This window comes from Piliocolobus tephrosceles, chromosome 7 (genome assembly GCF_002776525.5).
Source record: "Piliocolobus tephrosceles isolate RC106 chromosome 7, ASM277652v3, whole genome shotgun sequence".
Taxonomy (NCBI): domain Eukaryota; kingdom Metazoa; phylum Chordata; class Mammalia; order Primates; family Cercopithecidae; genus Piliocolobus; species Piliocolobus tephrosceles.
In genome coordinates, this window is record NC_045440.1 from 103935395 (window position 1) to 103957070 (window position 21676).

General features: G+C 40.1%; 1 protein-coding gene across 1 annotated transcript in view; it reads right to left on the bottom strand.

The window, feature by feature from the left end:
* Nucleotides 1-230: 230 nt before the first annotated feature.
* The window catches only part of SNX31 (sorting nexin 31), a 71162-nt gene continuing 49716 nt past the window's right edge, over nucleotides 231-21676 (bottom strand). Inside the window, exons 11-14 of the mRNA XM_023184025.2 lie at nucleotides 14570-14683; nucleotides 9808-9885; nucleotides 3544-3600; nucleotides 231-515 (exon numbers count right to left, since the gene is read on the bottom strand). Of these exons, the coding sequence (XP_023039793.1) occupies nucleotides 420-515; nucleotides 3544-3600; nucleotides 9808-9885; nucleotides 14570-14683 (345 nt within the window). The 3' untranslated portion in view covers nucleotides 231-419. The remainder of the gene's footprint in view (nucleotides 516-3543; nucleotides 3601-9807; nucleotides 9886-14569; nucleotides 14684-21676) is intronic.

Consider the following 21676-nt stretch of genomic DNA (forward strand, 5'->3'; position numbering starts at 1 on the left):
AATACATTTATGATATTTTATGAGACTTTCATTTATGTAAATCCAGAACACATAAAAGACTTCATGAAGCCATATACACATGTATTTTAGAGAAAAAATAGAATGAGCTTCATATGAGTTGATTTGAATTTGCCACTTGTCATTTATGAGACATTAAAAACAAACTCTATACGGTCATGACGAAGTGCAGAAATAAAATAAAAGCTAACTCTACAACTTGGTTCCTTTTATTTCTAATCTTGAGACTTCCATAGAGTGCTGTGGTATAATATCTTGATGAATACAGTCTATCTTAATGCCAAAACAATGGGAAGAGGTCAAATTTCCTCCACTGATGGTAGGTAGCCCACCTGAATCCCCAAGTTCTTTCACTGTCTTGAGATAGCCTCCAAGGATATTTTAAAATATGAGAATTTTCTTCAGAGGTCTTCTTCCTTTATGTTTTCAAAAACGAAGTCATCTTTAGCTATCTTAATCTTGCTTTTTCTCCATAGAAAACTGGAATAGTCTTTCTGCTGTGAAGTAAACAGAGAGGTCAGAAATATAAATGAAAGGAAATCATTTCCATAACAATAACAAAGTCACAGAGGTTAAAATAGTACTGAAAGGGCAACAGAAAGATTATATTTGTATAAGCAATGGTTATTTTAAACAGTTTTATTCTGTAGAAGCTTTATTTTGGGGTGAGTGTAAAAACACTCGTTAGGGCTGAGAAGAGCGCCGCCTACTGGTTTGATGTGTCCTGAGCATCTTTCGGGGCCCTGTAATGTCACCCAGGTAACATTTAACTCTACGTGTCTTGCCTCTTTCCCCCTTAAAGCCATGCAACTTTCCATTTTTAACTTTGCCCAAAATCTTTAGTGCACATTCCACACAAACACAAACTTTAAAAAAGAGGCTGGGCGGCCAAGCGCAGTAGTTCATGCCTGTAATCCCAGCACTTTGGGAGGCCAAGGCAGGCGGCAGGCGGATCACGAGGTCAGGAGATCAAGACCATCCTGGCCAACATGGTGAAACACCGTCTCTACTAAAATACAAAAAAATTAGCTAAGCATGGTGGCTGGCGCCTGAGGTCCCAGCTACTCAGAAGGCTGAGGCAGGGGAATCGCTTGAATCCTGGAGGCAGAGGTTTCAGTGAGCTGAGATTGTGCCACTGCACTCCAGCCTGGTGACAGAGTGACACTCCGTCTCAAGAAAAAAAAAAGAGGCCTGGCACAGTGGCTCACTCCTGTAATCCCAGCACTTTGGGAAGCTGAGGTGGTGGATCACTTGAGGCCAGGAGTTCAAGACTAGCCTGGCCAACATGGTGAAACCCGTCTACCAAAACTACAAAAACTAGCCGGACGTGGTGGTGTGCGCCTCTAATCCCAGCTACGCAGGAGGCTGAGCTTGAACCTGGGAGGCAGAGGTTGTAGTGAGCTGAGATCATACCACCACACTTCAGCCTGGGCGAGAGAGCGAGACTCTGTCTCATTTAAAAAAAAAAAAAAAAAAAAAAGTATTACACTTAATATGTTTTAGATGTTAGGGTTACCGCAAATCTTTAATGAGTAATTTGCCTTCGGTACTTAAGAAATCTCAAAGATAGGGTTATGGAAAGCGGAAAGTGAAAAAAAACTGCAGAGCCCCTCAATGGGCAGGTGGGCTGCAATTTTTTTTTTCTACAAGGGATTTGTTTGGATAGAGGGCCCTCACTCCCAAGTGTTAAAGCAACAAACTAATTTTATTTGTTAAACAACGAATAAAGACTGCGTGGGTTGAAATACTGGCTCTGATGTTAACTGACTGTGTGACCTTGAGCAAGTGACTTAACCTTTCTGTGTTTCAGTTCTCTATGTGGATAACAACAATGCTTTGGTTGTTTCTGGGATTAAAAGAGTTATACATAAAAAGTAATTATAGCAGTTCATGGCTCAGGATAAGGTCTATATAAGGGTTTGCAAAATAAATTAAAACTCTATATAGTTGGACATTAGGTCTCTTTCTGACCTGCTGGTCCTAATCACAGCATGAGGTAGGTTGGCCTGTATTAGAGATACCACTCATCTGAGAGGACAGCTGAGCTGATCACAGTTGTGCTGAGTGTTATCTGTTGTTCTAGGACAGTGGCTCTCAAACTTGAACATGCATCAGGTTTGTCTGGTGGGCGTATTAAAGAGATTGCTGCGGCCTTCCCCCAGAGCTGCTGATCCAATAGGTTTGGGGCCTGAGAATTTGAATTTCTAATAAGATCCACGTGATACAGATGCTGTTGGTCCAGGGACCACACACTGAGAACTGGTGTTCTAGGATAATGGTTCCAAGTCTGGTTGTATAATAGGACCACTTGGGGAGCTTTTAAAAATTCCATTGCCTAGGTCCCTCAGACCAATTAATTCCCAATTTCTGAGGGTGGGACTCAAGCATTGGTTTTTAGAGGTCCCCAGGTGATTCCAATGTGCAGCCAAGGTTGAGAACCACAGCTCCATGCTGTCGGCATGCTGCTAAATGGGTGCATTAAAATGATGAAGTGATTACCATCTACATTTTACAGATAAAGAAATGGAAGTGCAGTGCAGTTAGGTTTTGGATCTGCCTAACAACACATAGCCAGTAAGCAGTGGAGTTCCTATCTCCTCTCTCTGTCCAACCAGCCAGAAATGCTGTGATTATGAAGGAGAATGCTTTGCATTTATGCTAGTTTATTTTTCCCTGACTGTATTCATTCAAGAAAGGACTTTATATACTTACATATTTATAAATACTGTACATATACACTAAGGATATTTACATACACACCAGTCTCTGTGACAGGTGCTGGAGCAATAAGAAATCCCATTCAAATGCTACTTAGAAGTCACTTTTCTTTCATTCCTCTACACTAGGATTTGGACTTAGAAAGGAAGAGTTAGTAAGGGCACAATTAGTTAAGGGCACAGTTCCAGGGTCAGACTGCCTGCTTCCTTCCATCATTGACTGCTGTGCAACCTTTGGCAGGTCACATAACCTCTCTGTGCCCTAATTTCCTCAACTTATTTACAGGGCTGTGAGGAATGTGTTAATTCACATAAAAGTGCTTAGAATACTGCCTGGCAATAATGAGTGCTCAAAAATGCCATTGATTTTGATTTTTTTCTTTTATTATCTGCACAGCAGACCTAAATGGTCAAAAAAGTATTTTATGAACTTAAAGGTTGCTTTATACAGAGTATACTGCAGAAAACCTATGAGACCAAAATATACTAGGTATATAACATATACAAACTAGAAAGAGAGTTGCCTCCAAAAAAATGCATGGGGTGTACAAAAAAAAAAAATCACCAAAGAAATTTTGTGTTTCTCTTGGAAATTTTCTACATAAAAATTCTTGGTAGTGCTATGGGCTGCTACAATAAAAATACTATATTTCTGTGATGGCCTTCCAATTGGCCCAATCTACAAAGAGGAGCTTCTGAGAAACAGAATTCTGACTTGTTATTGAAAGTGGGATGACTGGTTAAAGAGGAAAAAAGATCAAATTTATCAAAATTATAATATATCAGTTACATAATTTTACTCACAGACCTGGCTTTGTTGAATGTGGTATTTTTTACTTTTGCTTTGTTCCGGAACTTCAATCTGCTAAATAGATTAGTGAAATGTCAGTCAGCTCAGACCAGAGAAGCAAGCACACAAACAATCTATTTAACTAGCACATTTTCCCTTCCACGATAATCCTCTTAATGGTCCCAAAGGCTACCAGTCAGCAGGTACACCTGCTTGTCATCTGTGCATTCCTCTTTCATTTGTCAGGGTCTAAATGTTATAGAAATAAGAGTCCCCAAAAGTTAAGTAAAACTTAATGTTTCACATTAGTGGTTGCCTATGGATTTTGTGATTGAAGAAAGCTTTTAAAAGAACATCACACGAAATGAAATGTCCTTCTAAATCCTGAAATAATTCTTGGGGTTGCAATCCATATGCTGACTCAAAGCCCAGCGGGGCTTTGGTTAATCAAAAGGCACCATTAATCAAACGAAGAATCAAAGCGACGTTCAAGACACTTGAATATACTTCATGTACATAAGGTAAACTCAATATACCAGCAGGAAACAGATGGTGCAATCTTGGGGTAATTGAGGAGTATTTTAGGAAGGAACCGTTTAACTATTTAATGGAGGTGTGGGCAGGATTACATTGAATCCATGAAGGGATACTGGGGCCCCCAGGGGCTAGCAATGAGGGGGATTTCCAGAGGATTCTTACCACCTCTAGGCCTGAAGGGCCGAGGGAGCAGCTGTGGCTGGAACCAGAGAGTAGCTGTGGCTATAAGGAGGAGAGATTGCCTGACGGGAGCTGTAGCCCTCAGTAGAGGGACATTCCAACCACAGAGACCCAGCAGGTTCCAATGTGGAGAAATAAACACCCCACTGTCACTTTTCTCCCAGCCTCCAATCTCCTGCTGGGTTTCCCAATGAGTTATCCAGTGATGTCCAATCTTTTGGCTTTCCTGGACCACACTGGAAGAAGAGAATTGTCTTGGTCCCCACATAACATAGCTAATGAGCTTTTTAAAAATCACACAAAAAAACCTCAGTGTTTTAAGAAAGTTTGTGAATTTGCATTAGACCACATTCAGACCTGTCCTGGGCTGCATGCAGCCCCCAGGCTGTGAGTTGGACAAGCTTGAGTTATCCCACTGAGGGTAAGGTTGCAGTACACCGTCTCCCAGGGCACAGAGCAGAGTGGGAGTGAATCTGGAAAGGCAGAGTGCCTGGTACACCTAGTAAACACCACCTAGCCAGGTTTTTTCGGGAAAGGGTACTTAGATTCTTCTTAATGGGAAAGAAAAGAACTGCTATTAAACAACTGTGCATTAGATATGTAACTCAAACAGGGCACAGTATTTATTCACTCTACAATTGTCAACATCTCTGTACTAATTGCCTTTCTCCTCCAACATAGTAGCTCTTTGACCCTGGATCCTCAGGTTTAGCCATCATACGGTATACACAGGCATTCATAAATGACAGAATGAAAGAGTGAATTAATTGTTTATTATTGCTTACTTCTCGTGAGAATGTAGACTGAGACATTTCAAAATAAGTGGGCTAAATAACATGACACTGCAAAAACACATTACCGTTTAACTATGGTTAACTTTGTTGTAAAATCAATTGCTTTAAGGAGGTGTGCATAAGACTTCCTTTAGGTTAGTATTCTTAATGGAAATGTTCACATATTCAAGCCTATTTCAATTATTTTGTTTTATTTTGAGACAGAGTCTCGCTGCGTTGCCCAGGCTAGAATGCAGTGGCACAATCTTGGCTCACTGCAACCTCCACCTCCTGGATTCAAAGGATTCTTTTGCCTCAGCTTCCCAAGTAGCTGGGACTACAGGTACGCACCACCATGCCCATCTAATTTTTGTATTTTTGGTAGAGATGCAGTTTCATCATGTTGGCCAGGCTGGTCTCAAACTCCTGACCTCAAGTTATCCACCTGCCTCGGCCTCCCAAAGTGCTGGGATTACAGGTGTGAGCCACCATGCCCAGCCTCAATATTTTTTTAAAAACCCGTTATTAAGTCTTGGTAAATGAGAAATTAACACTCTGATGTCTTATGTGTTTTGCTACTATTATTATTATTTTGCAATGTTACCTTAGAGTCTGTCAAGAGTCTTGCAGCCATGAAATACAGAACTTGGAGGAAAATCCTCAGAATTTTCTCTCTCCTAGTCTCCTTCCCCTCCTGACCCTTATGTCAAAGTAAATAAAATAGAACCACTGCAAATGTTAAGCAATTCCTGATATAATCAGCTTCCTTGACTTGTTGCAGTAAGACCTTCAATACTTTATATACTAGGGGGAACTAAAGCTGGGGAAACAAGCAAATCTTTTTTCATAATGCAGTATTTCTACACTTTCTTTTTCATCAATAGAATAATTTCTGTTAATAACATAATCACTCCCCCTGACTCTCTAAAACTGTGTCCTCCTGCTATGCTCATACCATTACCCTGACTGCCATACTCAGTTTTTCCATTTTCTATATTGGACTAGCTCTTCAAAAGGCTAACATTCCTCAGATATCAGAGGCCGCTGCCCTTGGTGTTTCCCCTCCACACCATATAATAGAAACATTTTTTAAATTGCCAGTTGCCTTTTCAATAGTTTCACCTTGCCTAAAAGGAAAGAAGAATGGAGGGAAAAATACATCTGGTGATGGTAGTCGAGGATGGAGTGAGAGGTGAAAGGTAATCAGAAATCAGAAAGCCGTCTTGTTCTTTGCCATTTTTGAGGGAAACTAATTTTGAGATCAGATCTACTTTTAAGAAAATCAAAGGGAAAAATATACAAACTAGGTATAGATTATTAGAAATATAAATTGTTTCTTGCCAGGCATGGTGGCTTATACCTGTAATTCCAGCACTTCAGGAGGCCAAGACAGGCTGAGCTCAAGCTCAGGAGTTTGAGACCAGCTTGGGCAACATAGTGAGACCCCTGTCTCTACCAAAAATACAAAATGAGCCAGGCATGGTGGTGTGTGCCTATAGTACCAGCTACTTAGGAGACTGAGGTGGGGAGGATGGCTTTAACTTGGGAGGCGGAGGTTGCAGTGAGCTGAGATTGCACCACTGCACTCCAGCCTGGAGACAGAGCCTGTCAAAAAAAAAAAAAAAAAAAAGTCTTTTTAAGTCAGAAAATTATTCACCAGCATACTCCTGATGTACATCTCATATATCCAGATTATGGTTCAATATGTAAAACAATAATAATGCACTTTCAGAAATTCCTTAGGAACACATCTATTGTATAAAATACATCGACTTTCATTTCTTGGTGTCTTTTGGAATTCTCTAAACGGCAGAGATTGTTGGTAGTTTACTCCATTATCCATTCTGCCCTTCTTCCTTAGTAATTACACCCAGTTTTATTTGAATAGACAACACACCCTGCTAAAAGACTACATTTACCAGACTCCCTCGCAGCTAGGCGTGGGCCTGTGATGTGACTATCTTCTGGCCAATGGTCGCAGGGGACATTCTGTGTGAGACTTCTGAAACTCCTCCTTAAAGAGAAGAAGTAAGCCCTGCTTCATATTTTCCTCATACTTGCTGCCTAGAATGTGGATGTAATGATGAATGTTCTGGCAGCCATTTTGGGCATGAAGTGAAGGCCACACACAGAAGATGGCACAACAGAAAGGTTTGTGTTGATATTATGGAGCCACCATCCAGCCCCAGACTGCCTACCTCCGAACTTCTTTTAGATGAGAGAGAAACAAACTTTTATTGTGTCTAAGACACTTGTTTTGTCTTCTATTTTCTATTTTATGCAGCAAAACCTAAGTCTAACTAATATACTTTATTTTTAAATAAAGAACTCCTTTATAATTCTGCTCTAATTAAGAGCAGCAAATATTAAGGAAATTGATTCAAGCTTTTGTACAGGAGCATAGCTGTAAGAAGAATGTTACACGTTTTTTTTTTTCTTCTGGTTTATGATTAATATTGCCTTTAAGGGCCAGGTACAGTGGCTTTTGTCTGTAATCTCAGCACCTTGGGAAGCCGAGGTGGGATGAGCTCAGGAGCTCAAGACCAGCCTGGGAAACATAGGGAGACCTTATCTCTACAAAAAAATAAAAATAAAAATAAAAAATTAGCTGGGTGTAGTGGCACATGCCAGTGGTCCCAGCTACTTGGGAGGCCGAAGTGAGAGAATCACCTCAGTCTGGGAAGTTGAGGCTGCAGTGAGCCATGATTGCACCACTGCACTCCAGACTGGGTGACAGAGTGAGGCCCTGTCTTTAAAAAAATTGTATATATATGTGTGTGTGCCTCCCAAAGTGTTGGGACTACAGGTGTGAGCCACCGCGCCTGGCTGGGAAACTTTTCTAATGTTTTCATTTAAATTTAGTCTAAGAGGGTGGGTGACATCTTTAGTTAACATTGATCTTTACTTGACTTTCCAGCTTTTTTCTAAGAAAATAGTTGTGTTTTGTAATTATTTCTCTTTCTTCTAGAACTGAACGTACCTTTTCCAAGGAAAATAAATTCACTGCCTCTTGTTGATCAAACAATTCAAAATGTACTAGAGAGTAGTAAATGAAAGCAATAAAAGAATCAAGGAAACTTTTTTTAAAATAGAAGTATAATAAAATCCAACCTCTCAGGCAGGATGGACCCTCTTAGGCTGAGATTATTGTATGCATGAAAAAGAAGAAAGAAAAAAGTAATTAACTGAAGTAGCCTCATTAAAAGGGAGAAGTGCTCTCAAATGTGGATGAATAAAGTGTAAGCTACTTGATTCAGGAAATACTTGTAACTCAGTAAAATGGAGAAAGTAGTAATCCATTTAAAGTTTTCAAGAAAAACAACCACACTATATTCCTTAAGTTTGCACATGAGTTGAAATCCGTAATTTATCTCTGAGGTTAGCAAAATCAGCACATTAGTCAGTACCCTTGTATTGCTTTATCTAAATATTTAACACGTTTTATTTCCGGAAACTCTTTATTTTTTTTACTTATTTTGGCTCTTGGAATGAAAAGTTCAGACGTTTCATTTTGAAAATTGGGTTTCCAAGAGGATTTTGTAAGGATAGTCTGCATTTTAATCTCAAATTTTATCTACAAAGCTCTGGGTAGAATGGAACCTGGAAGGTAGAGAGAACAGACAGTTCGGTGTTTGAACTCTTCCTGAGTGCTGGGCGCCCTCACAAGTACAGTCGATTGAAGTCATTCTGTGGCTCAAGGAAACCATATAAATGTACCATGGTGATATTCCCTTGTTTTCCAGGGAAACACACCAAGTCAAAACTGACACATAGCACTTGTAGAAGGCTTGTATGGACTAGGACACAGAGGTCTATATTTTTCAGGGCAGGTTCTAAGTTCAAGATTTTGATCATCTTAAAGAATCTGAAGCAGGGGAGAGAACTGTAATCAAATGAGCCCCATAAATAAGGCAGATGGTCCCCAGAAGCAGATTAAATAGTGCTAGTTTTATCCTAGTAAGAAGAAATGAGGGAAAAAAGAAATGTACTGTTAGCTTAGTTAGCTTTAGGTAATGTTTCAAAGATAAAACTTGTGCTCTGTTTAATGCATCATTAAAATTTTGGTCAAGCAAATGCACTGAAGAATAATGTAAACATACAGCCACAACAAAAATATATTAAGTTCTTAAATTGTACTGTCTTGTTTGGGACATACTTGTATCATGACGATGACTAGGCAAAATTAAAACAGTTTAAAATCTAATTTTTTCACAGCCTTCTCACCAACCTTTTTGATGAGTTACTAGGCCATTAATAAATAAATGTACACTAGAACAATAAAGTTTAATTTTATATTGAGGAAAAAAAATAGCCTTGAGAGTTTATTTTACTCCTCTCAACTGTTAAAGGCATTTTCATTTGGTACAATGGAATTATCAAGAAGCTATGGATTCTTTCTAGAGACAAATTTATAATAAGATCATCCCCATTGTGTTAAAGGCCCCCTCAAGACCCTGAATTGAAGATGTAGCTTCTGTAATAAATCTGAAAGCCTCCATGTCAGAGAAGGCTGAAATAAAACAATACAAAGTCGAGGGTTAGAATTCTCAGTAACCCAAAGATGACTTCTCATTGGAAAAATGACTTTAATTCTAAAGACAGGCTTCCTTCTGCCCTGCCATCCTGAGCACTGAGCTACCAGTGGGAAGAAGAACTCACTTCTATGGTTTGGAGTCCTCCCTTTAGGACCAGACCTGCTGGCCCGGAGAGCTCATGAGTGTAGATTGGTCTCCAACTGTTGGCTGATGGTGGGAACGTAAAGTGAAAAATATACACAGATAAGAGCACTCACCATTTTTGGATTCTTAGCAGCTAGCTTTACCATCTTTTCTGAGATCATCTTTTTCAAGCAGCTACTCAGCAAAAAAGCCTAAGAAATGCAGGAATAAAGAATTCTTGTAACTGAAGAAATCTTCACTCTTCCTTCCCTCCTCACACCACAAGGCAGATTTTGAGCTCTGCCCTCCAATAACACACATTCAAGAACTTAGATTTCTTCGTTAACTTCCAGAAGTTTTCTTAAGATCCAATTAGGAAGTAACTATAAATTTTCTCAATTATGTGGATATATTTATAGCAAATTTTTTAAAGAAATGAAAAATGTCCAGGATCTGACTATTAATATTTTTCCTCTTAAAACTCACCCCCTTGCATCCCGTGTTTTCTATTATTTTGTAAGCAGATCATGTTTTATGAGCAACAAACAATAAAAACGAATTATTATTATTATAATGAGATGAACTGATGATGGTCAATCCTATATTTAATTCCAGACATTGTATACATAATTATTGAGAGACCTCTATTGAGCATAAATAGTAACTGGTTTGTTTGAAAGAATATATTAGCAACTTATTGCTTTTACTCAACTGAAAAAAAAGGTTAGTTGTTTTTCTTCACTTCACTTTCTTCTTTTTCTCTTTCTTTCTTTTTTTTTTTTTTTTTTTTCTGAGACAGAGTCTTGCTCTGTCACCCAGGCTGGAGTGCTGTGGCTGCGATCTAGGCTCACGGCAGCCCCCGACTCCTGGGTTCAAGCGATTCTCCCACCTCAGCCCGCCACCACGCCCAGCTAATTTTTTTGTATTTTTAGTAGAGACAGAGTTTCACCATGTTGGCCAGGCTGGTCTCGAACTTCTGACCTCAAGTGATCTACCCGCCTCAGCCTCCCAAAGTGCTGGGATTACAGTGGTGAGCCACTGCATGCGGCCCACTTTCTTATTTTTCTAGTATCTTTAATCACTCATGTTCTAGACTGACGGTCACCTCCACTATCCTTCATGGCTTAATCATCATTGGTGCCAAGACACTCACGGTTGTACATCTTGCTACACAAAAGCTGGGCTTCCTTATTCCAGGCTTTGCACTACTATGAGCAAAATTGAAGGTTCCCTATGATTTTCCCATTTGCTCCTTTCCCACTAATCCTTTTTCTCTCTTGTCCTGCTCTTGATTCTTGGCTTGCTGTTTTCTCCTTTGGCCCTACTAAGGTTTGGGAAAACTGCCAATGAACGTTGAGGCTATAAGACCTTAGCGCAGTGTTGCGTTCAGGGTTGGTTACTGTGTTGGAGGGAAGGATGGAAAGGAGAAGGGAGGAGACAGTGAGAGAAAGCACAGTCTGGGGTGGTAGCCAAGTAGAAAGTTCTTGGAGGGGACAACACGGAAAGCAGAATTAGAGGGAAAATGGGCTACATACAGTTCTCAGTGTCTTGCAGGGGTGTAGAGCATGATAGGAATGAATTTTATTTAAAAGGGGAAAAGAGGGAAGGAGAAAAAAGGACTGACATCAATTTTTAAAAGAATTAACAGATGTGGCATTTGTGCAAACATTTTGACTTCCTAGTTTTGCTAAGAACTAGCCCTGTTTATATGTTCATATATGTAACCTATGCAAAACCAGATAATAAAATAAACAACAAAACCCTGAGCAAATGCACCTAGGTAGGACGTTTAACAGTGTCCAATAAGATGCAGAGCAATTCCATATTCCTATACAAAGTACACAAGTACGTAGGCCAGGACTCTGCTATAAACTGTCAGGTTTGTTAAATATGAAAAGATTGAAAATGAATAAAAAATTTTAAAAAGACAAAGTAATAGGATTGAGTTGTTGTGGTTTTTTTTTTTTTTTTTTTTTTAGACTCAGTCTTCCTCTGTCACCCAGGCTGGAGCACAGTGGTGTAATCTTGGCTCACTGCAACCTTCGCCTCCCAGGTTCATGGGATTCTCCTGCCTTAACCTCCCGAGTAGCTGGGATTACAGGTGCCTGCCACCATGCCAGGATAATTTTTGTTCTTTTAGTAGAGATGGTGTTTCACCGTATTGGCCAGGCTGGTCTCGAGCTCCCGACCTCAAGTGATCTGCCCACCTTGGCCTCCCAAAGTGCTGGGATTACAGGATGAACCACCGCTTCTGGCCAAGGATTCAGATTTCATTTAAAAGGTCTCAAAAAGATTTGGGCCCAAGCCCTCATTTGTATTTGCAAAGCACACAAGTCACATCTCCAATTTTGCAAAACTAGCCCTTGAGTATGTATAACTATTATATATCCATAAAAATTATAACTTCTTAAAAAGTAGCCCTTGGGTGTACATCAATAAAATTCACACTCCAGGGGAAATAAGACCTTAGTAGGAATCCTTTGAAAGAATGTTTATTGCACCTCTTTATGGTGGTTTAAACTCATTTGCTATGGACTAGATTTAAAAATCATAGTAAAATTTAACCGCACTTAGCATTCTGAGGTTGGGAGGTAGTTTCACTACCCAAATCTCTCTGTGTCTCTCCAAGTGACTGACAATCTTGCCTCAGCAAACCAGTCTACCATTTCCCTAAAGATGTTTCATATTTAAGGTGAACCTAAGGACCCACTTCTTTAACCTAGAATTTCGGTTTAGTACTTCATGTTTTCAGAGGACTTTGATATAATGACTCAACTATACTAGAAGTAAAGAGTCGAAAGGGGCCTTGGTTTCTGAACCAGAATGTTCCATGGAACTTAGCCTGATCACCAGAGACTCAAGTTGAATATGACATTGATGCAAAGAGTACTTCACTATTTTGATTCCATTTCAGAATATCTACAATTTTGGTTCCAATTTGAAATGGCTTAATTTAGTAAAAAGGACTTTTCAATTGGATTTGGTGTTTAGATGTTCTCTTTTTTAGCATTTCTTCTCCAGTTTTAGTTAAAAGCCTATGGTAGACATGGATAGTTGGCTACCCAACAGCCATTGCCCCTTCTTTCCTAAGAGATCCTGATTTTGTTTGGGACAATAACGTGCTCAGCCCCTGGCAATGGTTCATGCTTACTCTAAGCCAATCATAAAGCCTGTTTCTCTTTGCTAGACGCTTGGTTCCCAGACTCCCTTGCAGCTAGGAGTGGTCATAGGATCCAGTTCTGGCCATTGAAACATAATAGGGAGTCTACTGGAGGTTTCCGGGGTAAAATTTTTGCTTTCCAGATAAGAGAGATATGGGTTGAGCATCCCTAATCCAAAAGTCCAAAATGTGAAACTTTTTGAGCCACTTACATGATGCCACAAGTGGGAAATTCCACACCTGACCTCCTGTGACTAGTAACAGTCAAAATCCAGGTGTACAGCACAGATTCTGTTACTGTTGTTTCACAGGTTTCACAGCTGATACAGGTATTCTGGTGATGCTATTGTGCTGATTAGCTACCCTGAACACATAATTTTTCACTGTATTAATGGTATGTCATATTTTCTACTGTCGATTATTCACATGTGAATAAGTATAAGAAATGGATTGCTTATCAGTAGCATATAAATTCAGAGTCGGGAATGATGGTGATGCCCAACAACAACCACAGATGGTCCACATGGGTGGCTGAGGTAGTGACGTCTTTGCTTTCTGATGGTTCAATGTCCACAAACTTTGTTCCATGCACAAATTTATTTAAAATATCATATAAAATTACATTCAGGCTATGTGTTTAAGGTGTATATGAAATATAATTGAATCATGTTTAGATTTGGGTCCCATCCTCAAGATATCTCATTATATACAGTTATATATCACTTAATGATGATGGGGGTATGTTCTGAGAAATGCATCATTAGGCAAGTTTGTCATTGTGCAAACAACATAGAGTGTAGTTACATAAACCTAGATGGTAGAGCCTGCTATATACCTAAGCTAGATGATACAGCCTCCCACTCCTAGGCTATAAACCTGTGCAGTGTGCTACTGTACTGAATAAATACTGAGGCAATTGTAACACGGTGATAAGTATGTGTATCACCTAAACATTGAAAAGGTACTGCAGGAAAAAGGTGAAACATTAAAAAAAAAAAACATAAAAAAGGTACAGTAAAAATACTATATTATAATCTTATGGGACCACTGCCATATATACACACTGTCACTGACCAAAAAGTTATGTACTACATGAATGTATATGCAAATATTTCAAGATAAAAAAAAAATCTGCAATTGGAAACAATTCTGGTCCTAAGCATTTGGGATAAGGGCTACTCAACCAGTGGCTTTTTATCTGCTTGGAAAAGGTCAAGAGAATAGTATCATCTATCTTCAGTATTCTTATTAACTGAGATCATAAAAATCTATATTGCCTAAGTCAGGAGTTGGCAAACAAGGCCAGATCACCATCTGTTTCTATAAATAAAGTTTTATTGGAACATAACCAGACCCACTTGTTTATATACTGTCTATGGCTGCTTTTAACAGAGTTGAGCAGTTGCAACAGAGACTGTATGGATCTCAAATCCTAAAATATTTACTATCTGGTCCTTCAAGAAAAAGTCTATGGACTCCTGCTCTAAGCCACTGTTGGTTGAATATTCTATTACTTGGTAACTAAATTCATTTCTAACTGACACAAAGGCCATGGTGACTTGTAAAATAAAACAAAACCTAAAACAAAATAAAAGGTATTACAGTCCAAAACGAGAGTACATAGAATACTCTAGTGTCCTGCTCTAGTTGGGTTAGGGTCATGTACTTCGTCCACCCCAGCAAGCAAGACAGCATTTCAGCACAGAGGGTGTTCAAGGTCTGCCCTGAGAACTCACCTGTTTGGTGTAAATAACAAACCACTGCCAGCAACTATCCTCACTGTATTGAAATCTGAGCTCTAACTTCTGGTTGAGAGTTCTCTGGGGCCCATCCATATCCAGCAGAGTTCCCTACAAAGGAAAATATTTTATATTCAATATAAATTTAAATGCCCATTAATTGGTCAGATGTGGTGGCTAACACCTGTAATCCCAGCCGAGGCAGGCAGATTGCCTGAGGTCAGGAGTTCGAGACCAGCCTGGCCAACATGGTGAAACCCCGTCTCTCCTAAAAATACAAAAATTAGCCAGGCATGGTGGCAGGTGCCTGTAATCCCAGCTACTCGGGAGACTGAGGCAGGAGAATCACTTGAACTAGGGAGGCAGAGTTTGCAGTGAGCCAAGATCACGCCATTGCACTCCAGCCTGGGTGAAAAGAGCGAGACTTCGTTTCTAAAAAAAAAAAAAAAAAAAAAGGCTCATTAATGTGTTGGGCAAAATATCAAAATGAGGGAGACTGTCCCTATTTCCAGGAAGGTATCAGTCTATGGAGGAGCCATGAAAGTAAATCACCACAGTAGTTAAGTGTTAGGAAGGAAACACAGGTCTATGGAAGTAAATAGGAGGGGCACCTAACCCAGGCTAGGAGGGCAAAGGAAGGCTTCCTGGAAGGGCCATCTGAGCAGAGGTAGAAACTACCCAAGTTTGTTGTGGTGGTTTTATTTTGGTGGTGTGTAGGGGAGGTGAGAGGTGATTTTTGAAAGAGGAAATACTATAGTGAGTGCAAATGTCCTGAGGCATATTGGAGACACTGAAAGGGACCATGCGTGTCGCTGCAGCACAGGCTCCAAGGCATGGAGGGTGATATGAGAAGAGGCTTAGGACCAGATCCTGAAAGCCTGGTAGGCAACATCTGTGATTTTTGCTTTGCAGCATCCATCATTCTTTTTCCTAGTAATAGAGTCTCAAATACCCTTGGGAAAACCATCCCTCTTCCACTGTTGGCTATCTATGTAGGACTGTCAGGGAATGAAAAGTCAGAGGGTGGCATATGACCCAATTTCAGGCCAAATGGACAAGTAATTCTCTCTGCTTCTCATGTTATTTCAGTCAGAGAGACCCAAATGGTAGGTACTGATAGAGTTCCTATTTCTTAGAAAGCTTGAGCTCCTTTGGTTCTTAACTTTCTAAAACCTCTGCATCAGTTTTTCCTTTGAATCTCTAGGTTACTCCATATCCTTCCAACACATCCCGTTTTCCACTAGAGTCCAATGTGTTGGTTTCTATTGCTTGCCACCAAAGAGCCCTAACTCTTACAGGTTTTATAAGCTAAGAATCCCTTCCTGCAGATCATATGCAGTACAGAAAAAATAAATAGGGTAAGAAAAAAGATATTTTTCCCCCAGGGGGCAACAGACATTATCCCAAGGGCAACAGATTTTCCTTAAGAGGTTTTAGCCAGGTATGGTAGCTCATGCCTGTAATCCCAGCACTTTGGGAGGCTGAGGCAAGAGAATCTCTTGAGCCCAGGAGTTCAAAACCAGCCTGGGCACCATAGCAAGACCTTGTCTCCAAAAAGCAGGAATTATATTTATATTTTAGAAATATTGGTCTGGCAGCATCAGTTAAAACATGAATTGGAGGCTGGGTGCAGTGGTTCATGCCTGTAATCCCAACAATTTGGGAGGCTGAGGCAGGCAGATCACTTGAGGTCAGGAGTTTGAGACCAGCCTGGCCAACATGGTGACACCCCATCTCTACTAAAAACACACCAAAAATTAGCTGAGTGTGGTGGCTGGTGCCTGTAATCCCAGCTACTCAGGAGGCTGAGGCAGGATAATCGCTTAATCCTGGGAGGTGAAGTTTGCAGTGAGCTGAGATTGTGCCACTGCACTCCAGCCTGGACAACAGAGTAAGACTCCATCTCCAAAACAACAACAACAACAACAAAACATGAATTGGAAAACAGCTGTTTTCAGACATGATATAATGACATGACATAATGTTTCAGACATTATCTGAACAACAGATAATGCAGCACTATTAACCCAGAGAGAAGGAAAACCAAATGAAGTGAGCCCCGTAAGTATCCCAGCTTACTACCTGAAGGGGTTTCCAGGATATAACACAAAGACAGGGAACCCAAACAGAGCCCAGGGGTCTCAATGAGTGGAGGAGAAAGGGTAAAAGTTTCAAGAAGTTGAGATTGGAATTTGTGGTGCAGAATACCAAAGACTAGGGGTTTAAACACAGCGAGAGCTCTAGAGAGTTTCTGACACATCTTTGGCTGAATAATGATCTGTGTGTGTATAGAGTAAACCTACATGAGGCTGGGGAAAGAACATCTGGAAAGCAGTAGGTTGGAAATTGCAGGAGCTCACAAACAAGGATGGAAAGAGTTCATGTTCCCATCGGCCAGAGCAGAGAGACAATAGACAAGATGTCAAGTAGAGTGTTAAGAATGGTAGCTAAGGTGTAAAGGGCTAAATTAGCCTTAAAGACTGCTCTGCAACTTCATTAAGGCAAGCGGGCACCTGCAGTCCCAGCTACTCGGGAGGCTGAGGCAGGACAATGGTCTGAATTCGGGAGGCAGAGCTTGCAGTGAGCCGAGATCGCACAACTGCACTCCAGCCTGAGCGACAAGAGCGAGACTCCGTCTCAAAAAAATAAAGAAAGAAAAAAGAAAAAAAGAAAAGAAAGTTTAAAAGCAAGCATCAAAAAAGTAAAACTGGCCAGGCATGGGGGCTCATGCCTGTAATCCCAGCACTTTGGGAAGGTGAAGTAGATGATTGCTTGAGGCCAGGAGTTCAAGATCAGCGTGGGAAACATAGCAAGACCCTGTTTCTGCAAAAAATGAAAATTAGCGGGGCACAGGCACATGCTTGTAGTCCCAGCTATTTGGGAGGCTGAGGCAGGAGGATCTCTTGAGCCCACAGGGTTGAGGCTGCAGTGAGCCATAATTGTGCCACTGCACTCCAGCCTGGGTAAGAGAGTGAGACCCTGTCTCTTAAAAAAAAAAAAAAAAAGTGAAACCAACCCTAAGTAATTTAACTGCACACCAGAATAAAATCTAATATTCTTTAAAGGAATTCAGTAAAATGCGACATTCAACAATGTAAAATTCGCAATGTTTAGCATACCACAAAAAATTACCTGGCATGCATAGGAGGAGGAAGATACGATCTGCAAACAGTAGAAAAATCAATGAATAGTGCATACTCAGTGTCAGGCGATAAAAACAAACAAACAAAAAGAAAAAAAAATATCGATCAGTAGAAGTAGATCCAGAAATGACAGAGATGATGGAAATAGTAGCAAAAATATTGAAACTGCTATTTAAAGTATGTTCCATACACTCAGGAATTTGGAGAAAAATAGAAGCATGATAAGGAGAGAAATGGAAGATGTAAAAAAGACCTAAACAGAACTTCTAGAGATGAAAAATACAACACTAGAAGTATAAATGCACTGGATGGGATAAATAGCAATGTTAGACATTACAGAAGAAAATAGCAATAATCTTAAAGCTATAGCAATAGAAACAACCCCAAATAAAGCAGAGAGAGAAAAAATACTAAGATAAACAAAATCACAATGGGATACCATGTCACATCTATCTACTAGGTTGGCTATAATAAAAAATTAATAACAAGTACTGGCAAGGATGGGGAGAAATCAAAACCCTCCACTGCTGGTGGGGATATAAAATGGTGCAGCCACTTTGGAAAGTAGGTTGGCAGCTCCTCAAAAAGTTAAACACAGAATATAATTTGACCCAATGATAATTCTACTCCTAGGTATATACCCAAGAGACATAAAAACATGTGTCTACACAAAAGCTTGTGCACAAATGTTCATAGCAGCATAAATCATAACAGCCAAAATATAGAAGCAACTCAAATGTCTATCAATGGATGAATGGGTAGAATATGCTATAACCATAAAGTGGACTATTATTTGGCCATAAAAAATAATAAAGTACTGATGATACATGCTACAAGAATGAACCGGAAAACATGCTAAGTAAAAAGCTAGTCACAAGCATCACATGTTATATGATTCCATTAATATAAAATATCCAGAATAGGCAAATCTATTCTATAGAGACAGAAAGTAGATTAGTGGTTTTTTAGGGCTGGGGGGACAGGAAGTTGACAACTAAAGGGTATGGGACTTCTTTTTCAGGTGATAAAGTGTTCTAAAATTGATTGTGGTGATGGCTGCACAACTCTGTGAATATACTAAATACCATACCATTGAATCGTATACTTTATATGGGTGAATTGTACAGTATGTGAATTATATCTCAATAAAGCTGTTACAAAGAAAGACATGTGTGATACTGGTGGGGGAATACACACATAGATCAGCCAAACAGAATAGAGAACCTAGAAACAGACCCATACAAACATGCCCAACTGATTTTTGACAAAGGTGTAAAAATAACTCAATTGAGGACAGACAGTTATTTCAACAAATGGTACTGGAGCAACTGGATCTCCGGAAGCAAACAAACAAACAAACAAAAGGTTGGGGATGGGGGAATAACCATCTTATTTTTATTTTGTTTTATTTTTTTAATTTTATTTTGAGACAGGTCTTGCTCTGTCTCCCAGGTTGGAGTGCAGTGGCGTAATCTCAGCTCACTGAAACCTCCCCCTCCTGGACTCAAGGGATTCTCCTGCCTCAGCCTCCCGAGTAGCTGGGATTACAGGTGTACACCACCACACCCCGCTCATTTTTGTAGTTTTAGCAGAGACAGGGTTTCTCCATGTTGGCCAGGCTGGTCTCAGACTCCTGACCTCAAGCAATCTGCCCGCCTCGGCCTCCCAAAGCACTGGGATTATAGGCATGAGCCACTGCGCCTGGTCTGATAACCTTATCCTAAGTCTCATACTGTATACAAAAATTAACTGAAAATGGATCATGAACTTACATGTAAAACCCCTAACTGTAAAACTTTTAGAAAAAAAAAAAAATAGAAAAACTTCAGCATCTATAACAGGATTTATCAAAGAGTTCTTGGACTTGACAGTAAAAGCACAATCCAAAGAAGGAAAATTGATGAATTAGATTTAATCAAAATTAAAAATTTTTGCTCTGCAAAAGACCTTGTTTAAGAGGATGAAAAACTATAGAGTGGGCCAGGTGTGGTGGCTCACACCTGTAATCCCAGAACTTTGGGAGGCCGAGATGGGCAGATTGTTTGAGGTCAGGAGTTTGAGACCAGCCAGGACAACAAGGTGAAACCCCAGCTCTACCAAAAATACAAAAAATTAGCCAGGCCTGGTGGCGCATGCCTGTATTCCCAGCTACTTGGGAGGGTGAGGCAGGAGAATTCCTTGAACCTGGGAGGCAGAGGCTGCAGTGAGCTGAGATTGCACTACTGCACTCCAGCCTGGGTGACAGAGTGAGACTCTGTCTCAAAACAAAAACAAACAAACAAACAAACAAACCCGAAACTATAGAGTAAGAGAAAATATTTGGAAACCAGATGGCCAACAAAGAACACGTATCTAGAATCCATCAATAACTCTCAAAACTCAACAGGAAAAGCCAAACAATCCAATTCAAAAATGGGTAAAATATATGAGAAGACATTTTACCAAAGAAGATATACAGATGGCAAATAAACACATGAAGATATTCAGCATCATAACCCATTGAGAAATGCAAACTTAAGTCACAATGAAATACCTTTACACATATATTAGAATGACTACAATAAAAAAAAAAAAAAAATAGTGACCACACCAAATGCTGGTGAGAATGCAGAAAACTGGCTCACTCGTACATTCCTGGTGGGAATGTAAAATGACATAGCCATTCGCAAAAACAGTTTGGCAGTTTCTTTAAAAAGTAAACATGCAATTACTACATGACCCACAATTGTACTTCTGGGCATTTATTCCAGGAAAATGAAGACTCATGGTCAAACACACACCTGTATGTGAAGGTTTATAGCAGCTCTATTCATAACAGCTAAAAACTAGAAACAACCAGAGGTTCTTCAATGAGTAAATGATGAAGCAAACTTTGGAACAACCAGACCATGGACTGCTGCTCAATAATAAAAAGAGACAAACTACTGATATAGTCAGCAACTGGATGGACTTCCAACAAGTTATACAGAGCAAAAACGAGCCAATCTCTAAGGCAATTGATATTTATAGAATGTTCTACCCAAAATGGAAGGCATATTCTTTTTAAGATACATGTGAAACATTTACCAAGATATGAAATCTGGGGCCACAAAACATGTTTCCATATGTTTCAAAGGGCTACGATCATACAATATATTTTCTCTGACCTCCAGGAGGAAAGAGTGGTGTAGGGAGAAGGGTTAGGAAACTGTTCAATCCATCCACACAGGGCATGTTGAGATCAAGCTGTGAGTGCGGAGATACAGGGAATTTTTTTTTTTTTTTGAGACAGGATTTCACTGTTGCCCAGGCTGGAGTACAGTGGCATAATCACAGCTCACTGCAGCCTCTACCTTCCATGCTCAAGGGATCCTCCCACCTCAGCCTCCCCAGTAGCTGGGACCACAGGTGCACACCACCATGCCTGGCTTACTTTTTGTATTAGTTTGTAGAGATGGGATTTTGCCATGTTGCCCAGGCTGGTAAGGGAGACTTTTGAGGGAGAGAAAAGTATAGAATGGATAGGCCTCCATTAGCCCTTAAATGTGTAGGGTCAGAGAGAGAGAAAAGTCAGAGATAATTTCAAGATTTCTGGTTTGGCAGTTAGGGTGTAGTAGTGGAAATTCCCTTGACCAAGATAGGGATCACAGGCAGAAGAACCCCATGAAAGGCATAAGGAGGAAAGGACACGTCTGCTTTGGGTAAAGGCTGAGTTTGAGATGTCTGTGAGACACCTGGTTGAAGGCATCCGGATGTAGGAAAAACTGGGCCTTTGAGAAGAATCTGGGCGATTGATTTCATAGAATATGTAGAGGAATTATGCTAGAATGCAATGCCAGAAACACCAGCATTTCAGGAATGCTCAGAGGGAGAAGTGGCCCACAAAAGTAGGGGAGAAAGGAGATTTTTGAGAAGGAAGAAATGGTTGACAGTATTGAATGCCACAGAGAGGTCAAGTATGAGCCCAGCTAAAAAATTCCCA